Source organism: Zalophus californianus, chromosome 14, assembly GCF_009762305.2.
Source record: "Zalophus californianus isolate mZalCal1 chromosome 14, mZalCal1.pri.v2, whole genome shotgun sequence".
Lineage (NCBI taxonomy): Eukaryota > Metazoa > Chordata > Mammalia > Carnivora > Otariidae > Zalophus > Zalophus californianus.
The window spans coordinates 53,145,974-53,158,555 of NC_045608.1; the positions used below are offsets into that span (position 1 = coordinate 53,145,974).

The window sequence follows — 12,582 nt, forward strand, 5'->3', positions numbered from 1 at the left end:
TTAATGTAATAGGTCTCTATTTAAAGGAAATTCATGGCAAATTCTTATATAAATAAGAAAAATCCTTGATAAATTCACATTCATTTCCCAAATTTATTATAGAACTGTAGGCTTTTAGAATTAAAATGATTGTTCACGATAAACAAGTCTACTCCAGCCCCTTCAATTAATTTTTTTTTTAATTTGGGAAATATTTTTAAACCACAAAGTGCAGAAAATTACATGACAAGCACACACATAACCATCACTCAGATTTAACAGATCTTAATATTTGCCATATCTTTTCAGATCTCTTTTTTTAAAAAAGAAGTTGATATCCATACATCTAGTGGCCTCCCACACATGCCATATATTCTTCTTCTGCCTTCCCCAAAAGTGTTTACTATTCTGCAGTTAACATACATCATTCCATTTCACAGCTTGAAATCGACTCACCTTTCAGTTTTTCAATATCATATTAGTCAATATCAAAACCAAAAGATTTTTCAAGTACATAGATGTGAGTCTTGACACAAGCAGCCAGCTGGGAAGGGAACCTGATTCTGGTTTTCACATAGTTCACAGACTTATGCGTGTCTAACTCTATGGAAAAAAATACTATACCATGATGCAGCTATAATAGAAATGAATACAAAGTGGTATTATGGAGACTTTGTGAAGTAAGAGAATCAATCATCAATTTGAGCCTTGGAAAATGAGTAGGATATAGAAAGTACAAAAAAAAGGGAAATGTGTTGCCAAAGGGTAACAGCATGAGCCAAACCCAGAAAATGCTTTGCATGCTTTAGGAATCACACCTCCCTGCTAATGCAGGGAGATTGTGGAGAGTCAAGGAGATGAAACTGGAGAATGCACTGGTAACAATTTGAAAGGGCTTACGTACATATGTTATGGTATTTGTGCTTTAAGCTCTGAGAAAAAAGAGTTGCTGAAAGTATCTAAATAAAAGCCTCCCATGTTCATATTTGTGTTTTAGAAAGATAACATCGGCAGCGCTGTGTACTGTAAATCAGAAAGGAAATAACAGTTAGGAGGTTATTCTACTAGTTTTAAAGAGAGATAAAAGCCAGATTTAGACATGAGACGAAAGGAATGGATAAGTGTGTGAGGCATTACATGGAGAAAATTTGGAGACTAAGGAATATGAAGAGTGGATAAGAAATCCAGATGAACCATTCAATTCCGTTGTCACTTAAACCATTAAATGAAATTGAAAACATTAGATGAAGCACAGATACACAGGGTGGCAGTGATGAGTTTCATTTTGAAATACTGACTTTTAGGGTGTAGATATATCCCAGAGGCAAGCCATTGTACGTTTGGGATTTTGGCTCAGGATGGCAATCAGAGAAAGTACACCATGTTATTCCCACAATCATATTTGCTTCCTGTGCTCCTACCATTTGAAAACATGCCATGTTTTGATTTTTGTACAGGATAAAACATACATTTTTCAGTCTGTAGAAATGCACTCAACACTTCGAAAAACTTTTTCTGGATACATATATAAAAACCAAATATATATTGCAGATAACTATGATAAGCAAGATCTCTAAAGGACAATTTATGCCCACCTAAAAATACTCACTATTCAGGTGTACATCCATCACCTTAAAAACTAATTTGTCAACTAACAATATTCAATTCTTCCCACACACTTAACAAAGTCATAGAATTAAGAATGGCAATAAATAAAAAAAGCTTGTAGAAGTGGACGCCTGGGTGGCTCAGTTGGTTAAGCGACTGCCTTCGGTTCAGGTCATGATCCTGGAGTCCCGGGATCAAATCCCACATAGGGCTTCCTGCTCAGTGGGGAGTCTGCTTCTCCCTCTGACCCTCCCCCCTCTCATGCTCTCTATCTCATTCTCTCTCTCAAATAAATGAATAAAATCTTTTTTTAAAAAAGCCTGTAGATGTATCATTTATACAAATATTATATTAAATTTTAAGAAAATACATCAATTATGTCCAACCTATTTTATTTATAATATAGGACCAACCTAGTTTGCCTTACTGATGTAGCCCTTCCAGAAAATACTAGCAAATCCTCATAGCACTCACTAGTGTCCTTTACTTATACTGCTAACTCATTTAATCCTCACAACTACTTGTCATGTAGATAATATTTATTCTCCCATTCTCTGTATGAGTTACTAGAGGCAAGAAAGATGATAAAACTTACCCAGCTGGTGAGAGGTGGAGCCAAAGTTCAAACCCTACAAGCCCTCACTAGACTACCTCTAGGTGGACAGAATTCAAACCTGAGGATTCAATAGACCTTGAGAGGCCAGAGGTGGGGGTGGGGTCACTAACTACTTAGCCTTCCAGAACTTCCTTTCGAGAGAGAGTTTAGTATTTAGCTCTTGGTCCATTAGCATGAGAATGATGTTAATTTAAAGATTGCTGAGATGTGACAGATATGCACAGAAAGAATGAAAATTACCCTGACAGGAAAGCCCCTCCAAGCTAGGGATTCTTAAATCACAATTAAGAGTGCAATGGTATTAGCTCATCACTCTAGTTGCTGAGGGAGTTTGCTGGTTAATTGCTGTTTACTAAGAGATGAGTAGAGTCCAGATTACAGAAACATTATCCTGCCCACCTAAAATCCTGACCATCCAGGTGTGTATTCACCTGATATAATATGCATTGCCTCACAATGTACAAATAAATGCAATAATATATATTACATTTATATTATTTTATTATATACAGTAATATATATTACAGAAAAGGATTGAGGAACTGAACAACTGAACAACAATCTTTATCATTCGTCAAACTATTTTAAGAAAATATACATATCACAAGAATGATGAGATCAGCCTCCTCCAGTTTCATAATTGTATGAAATTTTAGGATGCTTAGTTTACATTTTATTTTGTAGAAACTAATTTTGCTCTCTATTAGATTGTCCATGAGTCCTGAAAATACTGTATTTTCTTCCTAATGTTTCAGACAATTGTCATGTCGCATTGTTTCCAAATGATTCAAATGTTCGGATATTTTACTTTCCTTTATAACTAGTGGCCCCCCTTCTGCTGCTGACCTGTGACTGCGGGGTGGGTCCTATCGGGGGAGTGACAGGAGGATTTATCCCAGTTCCTGATGGTTCAGAAGGAACAATTCATCAGTGGGGAATCGAAGGAGCCCATCCTGAAGACAAGGTGAGGACCAGTTTCTAAAACATTTACCTCAGTCATATAGAGCAAAATTAGATTTATATTCAGATAGGAAATGGGGTAATGCGGTATAAAAATAAGACACTCCTTGACCTTTAAAGACCTTTGTGAGTCAGTAGTGAAATAAATGGAGCCTTTTAGAATCATAGCTCTTCAGATGTCTAATCATAAAAATGGTTACTCCTGCAAGAATTTGGCCTTCTCCTAAAGTTACCTTTTGCAAAGAGCCACATTTCACCCATAGTACCAAGAAATCTGGTTCATTTTAAATATATTTATTTTTTGAACATGGTTTGCAGGAAATCACAAATATTCGCGTGCCACCTATCACTGCCAATGGAGCCGATTTCATGGAAAATTCTGGTAAGTGAACATCAAATGGATTTTTGAAGGCAATACTGGGTTAAATAAGAAATACTGAAAAATAATAAGTGTTCTAAATCATTCTCTTAATAATTGGCATATATGTACACATGCTGGGAGATGTTACCACTGAAACAGGGTTTCAATGAAATGATTTACTATTAGTATATTAGTCAATTCCAGAGCCAAGCTTGGGTTTCAGCAAGTTCATTGAAATTCATTGCCCACTGATGCCACCATTTTTAATACCCAAAGATTTATTATACACTTTCCAAACTTTAATAAACTGAAGTATATAGCTCTCAGTCAATTACTAATTTTTTAATTAGAAAAGATTTCACACATGTAGAAAAATGTAAAGGAAGATATCCCAAATACTGTGTACCTACCACTCAACTTTAACTATTCTTAACTTTGGTAATATTTGCAGTTAAACCTCATGGGTGCACACCCTCGATCTTACTGCCCTTCTTCCCTCCCCAGAACTAACAATACCCTAATTTGAGTTCAATTACCAATTTTAATTCAGTCATAATGGGACAAGATTGTTTATGTTCTCATATAGGTGAAATTATTTATTTCTTTGGTTTGCCAAAGGACTGTTTGATTCATATTTCTCAGTGCCACAGTTAAAGCATGAACTAGAGAAACAATAAGACCTAATGCCTAATATTAAGATTTATATTAATTCCATACTTAGCAATAGATTGTTTTTAAATGTCTAGCCTGCAAAATCTGCATGAGATCACCCCAAAATGTCTGCCTTTATCAGCTACCCCATCCTCACCTGCTTTTTCCATTATAATTACATCGCAAAAACTATATTCAGAATTCTCTAAAAAAAAATTAACTTTCCACGAAAGTGTAATGTAAAGGTAATAGGGAGAGTAGTCATAACTCTTTAAATTTTCCTCAGGCACCAAGACACTAAATTAGCATCTGCTCATTTGCATGATTACATTATGTATGTTTCCTCTTTGGTTTCCATATTGAAAGCAATATGATAGCTTAATTTTAGTTTCTTTTTTCCTGAAAACAAATAAGCATTGCACTAGAAGCTTTCCGCGGCTGTGTGCTGAATATTCTGTTTCTACTTTTCTATTTCTGGCTGTTGTCACTGAAAATCTATTTCCTGTGTATATTTTTTAATTTGTATGTTTCCAGAGTTATTCCATCTGCTAAGATCCTCTGTTACAGCCTCATCTGCTCTGTTACTCTCTCATAACAGATCATAGGATGTTTTTATTATCTCCAGTCATATAATTGTAATTTCTCCCACTTATCTGCTCTACTTGGTGTTTACCCAACGATATCAAAAAACAGTAAAAAAAAAAAATTACAACATAAGATGCTACAGAATTTTCTCCCCTGTTTTTAGAAGTTTGTACAAATACATATGCTGGAGGGACAGTGGTGGAAGGAGCCTCGGGAATGGAACTGACCACCAAGCTTGGAGCAGCTACAGGATCTGGAGCTGCTGCAGGATTTGGAGCAGCCACTGGACTTGGCATTGGTTCTGCAGGACAGTCCGGAATGATGAGAACAAGGCATTCCACTGGAGGAACCATTAAAGACTATGGTGAAGGAGCAGTAAGCATGAATTTCCTGGACTCCTATTTTTCTCAGGTAATTTGGTGGAAAGCTCTGTGGCTTTGTTATCTTGTGTACATTAGAGATCTTTTTACTTGACTACACTTCAGTTTTGCAATTCGTTGTTGTTGTTGTTGTACTTACAGCTTCTTAAAATATAAGAAAAAAATAGGGTTCTTTGACGAAATAATGCAGATAACCTAAGATGGCTGCCAAAACTGGGCTACTAGTCAAAAGGAAAAATGGTAGATAGACACAAAGGGAGATAATATAGCAAATGGAACCTCCTCCTTCTGACTGAAATAATGGAAAGCAAAATCTTTTGCGGGTCAGGATCAGCAGCATCCTCTTTAGAAATACAAAGCAGCTTATTTTGTGTTTCCTATACCATAAAGTATGTCAAATGTGCATGTTTTTCTGAGACAGGGTTATAGTACTCTTCACATTTTCAAAGGAGTCCATGTCCAAAATGCTGAAGAACCATTTAATTAATTACCCAAAAATAAAAGTGGGGAGAAAAGAGATGTGATCAAAGATCAGATGAAGTGTCAGGAAGCAGAGAACTGAAAGGAACAAGGGTTTAAGAAGAGAAGACTTTAGGGCGCCTGGGTGGCTCCATTGGTTAAGCGACTGCCTTCGGCTCAGGTCATGATCCTGGAGTTCCAGGATCAAGTCCCGCATCGGGCTCCCTGCTCAGCAGGGAGTCTGCTTCTCCCTCTGACCCTCCCTCCTCTCATGTGCTCTCTCTCTCTCTCAAATAAATAAAATCTTTAAAAAAAAAAAGAAGAAGAGAAGACTTTAAGAGGCAGGTCTTGCCTCATGGTTGGTGCATCATTAGAACAGATTTCATACAGAGTTTTGGTATCAGAGCCGGTAAGTTCCAGGATTGGACCTGTTGCTGAGAAGGTGGAGCCTCACATTGACTGGCAGGGAAAGCCTGTTTGGGATGAGGACTCTTGGGATATTCTGAGGTGTGATGTGGGCCTTAGTTATGGGTCAGGCTCCCGCATGGGTTGGGGAGTCTAGGCAAAGGCCCCAGACTGGCTGAGAGCTAACTTAGATGGTGCAAGTGGGATGCCTGCCTCCCACCCACAAACACAAAGACAAGCATAAACACAAGCACACACAGGGACCCCCACACTTGGCCCAGTGAATAACCTCCTAGCTTTGAAGACATTGGTTTTGTAGGTCTAAATCCATGTAAGTGCCCTCAAAACCCAGACTTAAAACATGAGCGTAGGCCGGACTCAGTTTTGAAGGAATGTCTACTACACTGTTCTCCAAACACCCGATAATTTGTGTAACAAGATTATTCATATACATATTCATATTCATATTATATACATATACAGAGTATGCCTTTACTTCTATGGATTACCTAAATTATGCATTCGTCATCAATCCTCGAGTTCTATGAACAGTATTGTATTCTTCAACAGAGACTCTTCTAAATTCATTTTTTCCACTTTTCTCCATCTTTAGAAAGCATTTGCCTGTGCAGAAGAAGATGATGCCCAGGAAGCAAATGACTGCTTGCTGATCTATGATAATGAAGGAATGGGTGCTCCCAGTTCTCCCGTGGGCTCCTTGGGTTGTTGCAGTTTTATTGCCGATGAGCTGGATGACAGCTTCCTGGACTCGCTCGGCCCCAAATTTAAAAAACTTGCAGAGATAAGCCTCGGGATCGATGATGAAGCCAAACAATCTCAGCCACCATCCAAAGACAGCCATTTTGGGATTGAATCCTGTGGCTATTCCCTAGGAGTCCAACAGCCAGAATCTGTTAGGGGCCAGCCTTTGTCGGGCAGTCAAGGAACTTCTGCTTTGTCTGCTTCTGGCTCTCTTCCCCAACCAGCCATTTCCATCCCTGACCCTTTGCAGCATGGTAGTTATTTGGTAACAGAGACTTACTCGGCCTCTGGTTCTCTCGTGCAACCTTCTACTGCAGTCTCTGAGCCACTTCTCACACAAAATGTAATAGTGACAGAAAGGGTGATTTGTCCCATTTCCAATGCTCCTGGCAACCTACAAACTCCGATGGAGCTACGGGGGTCACATAATAGGATCTGTACAGAAGATCCTTGTTCCCATCTAATATGACCAGAATGAACTGGAATAATATATTGGTTGAATATAATTATTTGGACCAAATTGTTCAAAGGAGCATAAAAAAGCTCACAGTACTGGTCTAATTGGGCACTTATTTGGTACTCTCCTAAACTGAGCTTGATTCTTTTAAATTTTCTAGTTGATATCCCCAAACTGGATATGTTGTACCTCTCACTTCTCAAATACCATTCAAGTGGTAGTAAATCTTGATGTTTTTCAAAAAAAAAAATCTTAAGATCATATCCAGTGGGAAATTTTCAATTAGTAATTAACAACTTTAAAACTTCTCTTTTTGCAGTACCAAAGAAAGGTATTTGTCACTTTAAATAAAATGCAACGTGTTTTAGTGGATTAAGCACTTGGAGTCAAGAGCCCCAGTTCTTGTCTCTGTCACCTTTTCTTATGTCACTAATAATGATGTAAGAGTCATAAGGTCTTTGCTAAAGCATTTTGAGCTGCTTAGAAAAAGGAAGTAGTTGCAGCTGAGTTTTTGCCATCTTCTTGGTGTTGGGAGACCCTAAGTGCATCTTTTGCACAAGTTAAGGGTTATTGGCTTATGCATTAAACTTGCTATATCTATATTCCTCAATTCTCAAAATAAGACAATTTGATAAGGAAATATCATAGAACATTTAGGAAAGTTTAGTATGGTGTAAATAATATTTTGTATTTTTCTAAATTACTTTGAAAGGATCTATCCGAAGAAAATATCCTACACTGAGCTCCTTCCTACACACTTCTCAGTACAAATTCTGTGTTAATAGTTCTCAAAAATTACTCTCTATTTTTTAAATGTCAGTGGGTAGATGTAACTTGCATATGACATATAGTGATGTTTATTATGCTAACAATGTCTACAGACTTTGTGAGAATACAAAACCGGGTTTTTCTCATAAGAAAAAGAGGCCTCTGACCAGATTAACATATGGTGACATTTTTGAATATGTATTAGAGCCACATTTCAAGTCAAAAAGGGAGATGGAAAGGGATTATCAGTAACCTCTATTATTTTATTAAGCCTCACTCCTTTGAAACAGCTACAGCAACTTAATTCTCTAGCATAACAATGAAGATTCCGAATTTATTACTTCATGCATGTTGCCCTAATAGCAATGCAGTTCTTCAAATCATCTGTGGTCATTCATTCCAGACCTTCAGCCTATAGCCCCTAGAGAACACCCTACCTTCTTATCAACATTCTTGTCTTAGCTGAGTCTTTACAAGGTCATTGTCCAGCTCCATTATCTCTAATTGTATATAAAATACTCCTCTCTGTTTTGTTTTGTTTTGTTGCCATATTCAAAACCTATTTGTTTTTCCAGATGGAATGCAAAGTAATAAAGTGTGTTTTAACACAGAAGGATAAAAGTCCTAAGGATCCCTGGGGGGAAGACACCTCCTAAATGTCCCTACATCTAACATCCTTCCCTCTCCCTGGCGCCATGACTACCAGGAAAGTATGTGCTAGGATGGCCAAGAAGTGCAGGCAATCTGTTCTTTCAAGACAAGCCCGCTGTTTCAACAACACCTGCAGTGTGCCCAGCTTGAGGTGAGGGGAATTAGACCCCAGGAAGCAGCTGCCAGGTCCTAAGGAAGTTGCCTTGCTATTACCACTGAGACCTCTCCTCACTGGAAGCTTGCTCTGGGGTCTGGATCACACATGGTTGATTTGTGCCTCTGTGATTCATGAGAATTACATTAATAATCATAATAATCCTTATTTCAAGTTCAAAAGTGTCTTCAGGATCCTCAAAGTATTTTGGCATTGCCTCTAAAAACCCAACTTATCATGAAATGGGAATTTTCTGCCTTACCAAACTACAGAGGAAACTATGTCATCGCAGCAAAGGCTCTGTAAGGGAAAAATTGAAATTAAATGTGTTTTAAAATGAAAATAGATTCATCTTGTCTAGGAGGACCTCAAATTGATTTGCCATGTAAAAGTAAATTCAAAGCAAAAATGTATCTGTATTTTTTCACCAAAAATAAAAAGTGTTTTAAGCAAAAAAAAAGTTTAAAACTGTCTTTTTACTGGATGTATTATAAATTTTAAACAGTATACACTAAAACTTTAACAGTGTAACACTGTTGTAATAAAACTGTTTGGCAACAAACTTAGGAGTACTTCTTAACCATTTAGTAAAAGGTGAACTACTCTCTATAATTAATAGTTACTAAGAAATATAAGGTAAGAAACTGACTTACATATGTATTTTTATCAGTATTTTACATTTTTTTCTAGCCGATACCTTTTGTCCATCCTCCCAGGCAGGAAGGAAATACCTGGGGACTCCAGATCTCTTGTTCAGGTGGAATAGTGCTGGATGAGGTGCTAGATGAGGTCAGGGCAGGCTTTTATTAACTAGATGCTTTAACTCATTTATTATTTGTTTGGTAGTTTGGAATGATCTTTCAGGCAAAAGTTCTGACACGCTATGACGCCTCAGAGAGCAAAACTGGAGTAAAGAGAAGGTAAGGTTGTTAGCCTAACATGATGAAAAATGTGCCCCCAGCCTGGGTCTGTCTCCCAGTAAATGCCTTTTTTTTTTTTTTACGTCTTCCTTTAAAGGGATGCCACAAAAAGTCCCTTTGGAACTTCAAATCTTGCCTTGGCTGACCTTCCTCATTCTTTAAATTTGGATTTAAACAATTCAACTTGGATCTGCTGTATGAGGAGCAGAAACTGGATTAGAGTGGATATTGAGTGAAGAAAAGTGGGAGGCTTGACTCTGATGTTCCAAATCAACTCCAGGAAAAATGAAGCCCCTCCCTGTAGGTAAATTCCAAAAATATCACCTGATTCTCTGATTTATATAAAGTTTGAAGAATAAAAACAGCAAGATCAATGTACCTTAACTTTCAAAAATCAAGGAAGTGTGAAAAAAACACACTCAACTGACAAGCTTCAATGCAACTAACGATTAAGAAGCAAGTAAACGTTAAGGATCTTCCCTTCTTGTTATTGGCAATTCAGCTTTTTCTGCACTCCTTTACTGGGTCTACAAAAAGTAACTCTGAATCAGAGATTATATGGTTTGATACTTGTTCGACAGCACAGTCTGAGATCATTTTTAAGTAAGGGGGATAACTGATAAAGAAAGGAAGATAACTGATTTCCAGGTGCCAGAAGCAACACGTTTTCCACAGTGAATACTGAGATTCCTTCTGCTCTGCCTGATCCCTCGGTGACAAAGACATGGACCCTTCAAGGTTGGTGCCTTTACTTGCTTTTTCTTTTATACATAGACCTTCTTTTTAACAAATGCAAAACAGAAAAATCTAAACACAATGGAGATACAATTAAAACTCAAGAAAATGATGGTCTAAAAGAACAAGTGCAAATGGATACAGTTAACAGAGCAGGAAGAAACTAGACACTGGTAAAGCCCTACCAGGTGGCCAAGACAGTTCGCTACATATTCTGATTTAATTCTTACAGTAACCCTGATTATAGTCAGGAAAACAGAGACCCAAAGAAGCAAATTACTCCCTCAAGGTCATTCAGTAAAGTGACACAAATGTAAAGGTTTATCTATAGTTATTCAGTAATAATAATACATATTATTACTCTGTCAAAATAATCTGCTTGCTTTCAGCTCTAAGACTTGAGTAGAGCATGAAAAATTGGAAGAAATACAAAGAAAACAATGAGAATAATTTTTAAAAGACTAGAAATCTAGATATAATTCTAAAGATTCAAGAAGCAGTACATTGTAGGCAAATATATCTATTTGGGCATAGAGGACAGGGCAATCTATATATTTCTATATATAGCTAGGATTAGGAGATACAGATAAAAAGGTAGAGACAGAGGAATAGATAGAAAGAATGCAAATATATGATTTGCTGCTATTTTGAAGTATATGTGAGGTTATTTTTCAGGGCACAATGGCATCTCTTTCACATTTAATAAGAAAAACAAACTACCTGAAAGTCATGGAATCTCTTTTCTGGTAAACTCCTGAAGGATTACTTTGATAGCACACTATGTAAAAGAAGTTATGTGTGACATGTAGCTAGATATAAAAATAACTTTATATAGAGAGATTTTGATTTTCAATATTAATATATATTGTGAAATGATCACCACAGTAAGTCTAGGTAACATCCATCACCATAGATACAAAAAAATTTTTTTCATGTGGTAAGTACTTGTAATATCTACCTCTTCACAACTTTCAAATATGCAATTCAGTATTATTAACTACAGTGACCGTGTTGTACATCATATCCCCATGACTTATTTATAACTGTAAGTTTGTACCTTTTGACCCCTTTCCCCCATTTTCCCCAGCTCCCATGCCCCACCTTTGGCAATCACCAGTCTGTTCTCTGTATCTAAGACCCTGCTTTTTGTTTTATTCCATTTCATATTTTTTAAATGGGTCTTTCCACCTCAGTGTTTTCATGATTTGTGGAAAACAACACATTTGAACAACTACACTATTTTACTCCTCAACACTATCTCCCTCTCCACTTTTATTCCATGAAGTGCCATCATATTTTTAAATGTATGCCTTGGAACATCTCTGATGTTTTCTGTGTGCTGAATTTGTCCTTATTAAATTAGCAAACAGTAAAAGTTGTGTGCAAACACAGAGCGGCAAATTCTAATATAAGCAAAACACTGAGATTGAAAGAATATGTATGTCCTCATTTCTTCAGAAGGCAGAGGAAGTATTTATATTCTTTCATAACCAAGAGAGGATTGCAAAAAACTCTCTTAATTATAAAGCAGCACAGAATCAGGTAATCTTGTATTTATTTAAATGGGATAATGATATGGTTTCTACTCCTGCAAAAAGGCATTGTCACTAAGTCAAAAATGAGTATTTAAACACAAAAAGTGAGATTAACTTCAGTCATGTCTTCCCATGTCCAACTGACTATGTTGATAGTAAGATTTTTGTGGTCCTAACCTGGAGGTAAAACGCACACACACGCACATGCGTGTGTGCGCCTCAGGTAAGCAAGTAGCTTGGTGTAGCTGAAGGAGTGTCTTTCCTTCTTCAGACACTTCATGGACCAGATACTGATGCTTGGTTTATGTTGCAGATACAAAGTTTCTGCATGCAGAGTCTGCTCTCTAGATTTATTATTAGAAAGAACAGACTCACCTAAATTTTCTACCCAACTTTCTTCAGTAAGGCATAATGAAAAGACCTTGTTTGACCAAACTCTTTATTCTCATCCAGGGCTGACATCCACAACTTTAGATCAGTGGAAAACTGTGTCATAGGAAGTGGAAGGATTAGTCAAAGAGCACAACGTTTCATTTAGACAAGATGAATAAGTCCTAGAGATCTACTGTATAGCACAGAACTGACAGTTAGCAATA

General features: G+C 37.1%; 1 protein-coding gene across 2 annotated transcripts in view; it reads left to right on the plus strand.

Moving 5' to 3' along the window:
- DSG3 (desmoglein 3) overlaps positions 1 to 7,460 on the plus strand; it is a 29,308-nt gene extending 21,848 nt beyond the window's left edge. The window contains exons 13-16 of one of the 2 annotated variants that reach the window (XM_027576775.2): positions 3,028 to 3,167; positions 3,482 to 3,545; positions 4,924 to 5,171; positions 6,618 to 7,460. In XM_027576775.2, the coding sequence (XP_027432576.1) occupies positions 3,028 to 3,167; positions 3,482 to 3,545; positions 4,924 to 5,171; positions 6,618 to 7,235 (1,070 nt within the window). In that variant the 3' untranslated portion in view covers positions 7,236 to 7,460. The remainder of the gene's footprint in view (positions 1 to 3,027; positions 3,168 to 3,481; positions 3,546 to 4,923; positions 5,172 to 6,617) is intronic. The other variant, XM_027576774.2, reaches the window with a different exon arrangement.
- The last annotated feature ends 5,122 nt before the right edge of the window (positions 7,461 to 12,582 follow it).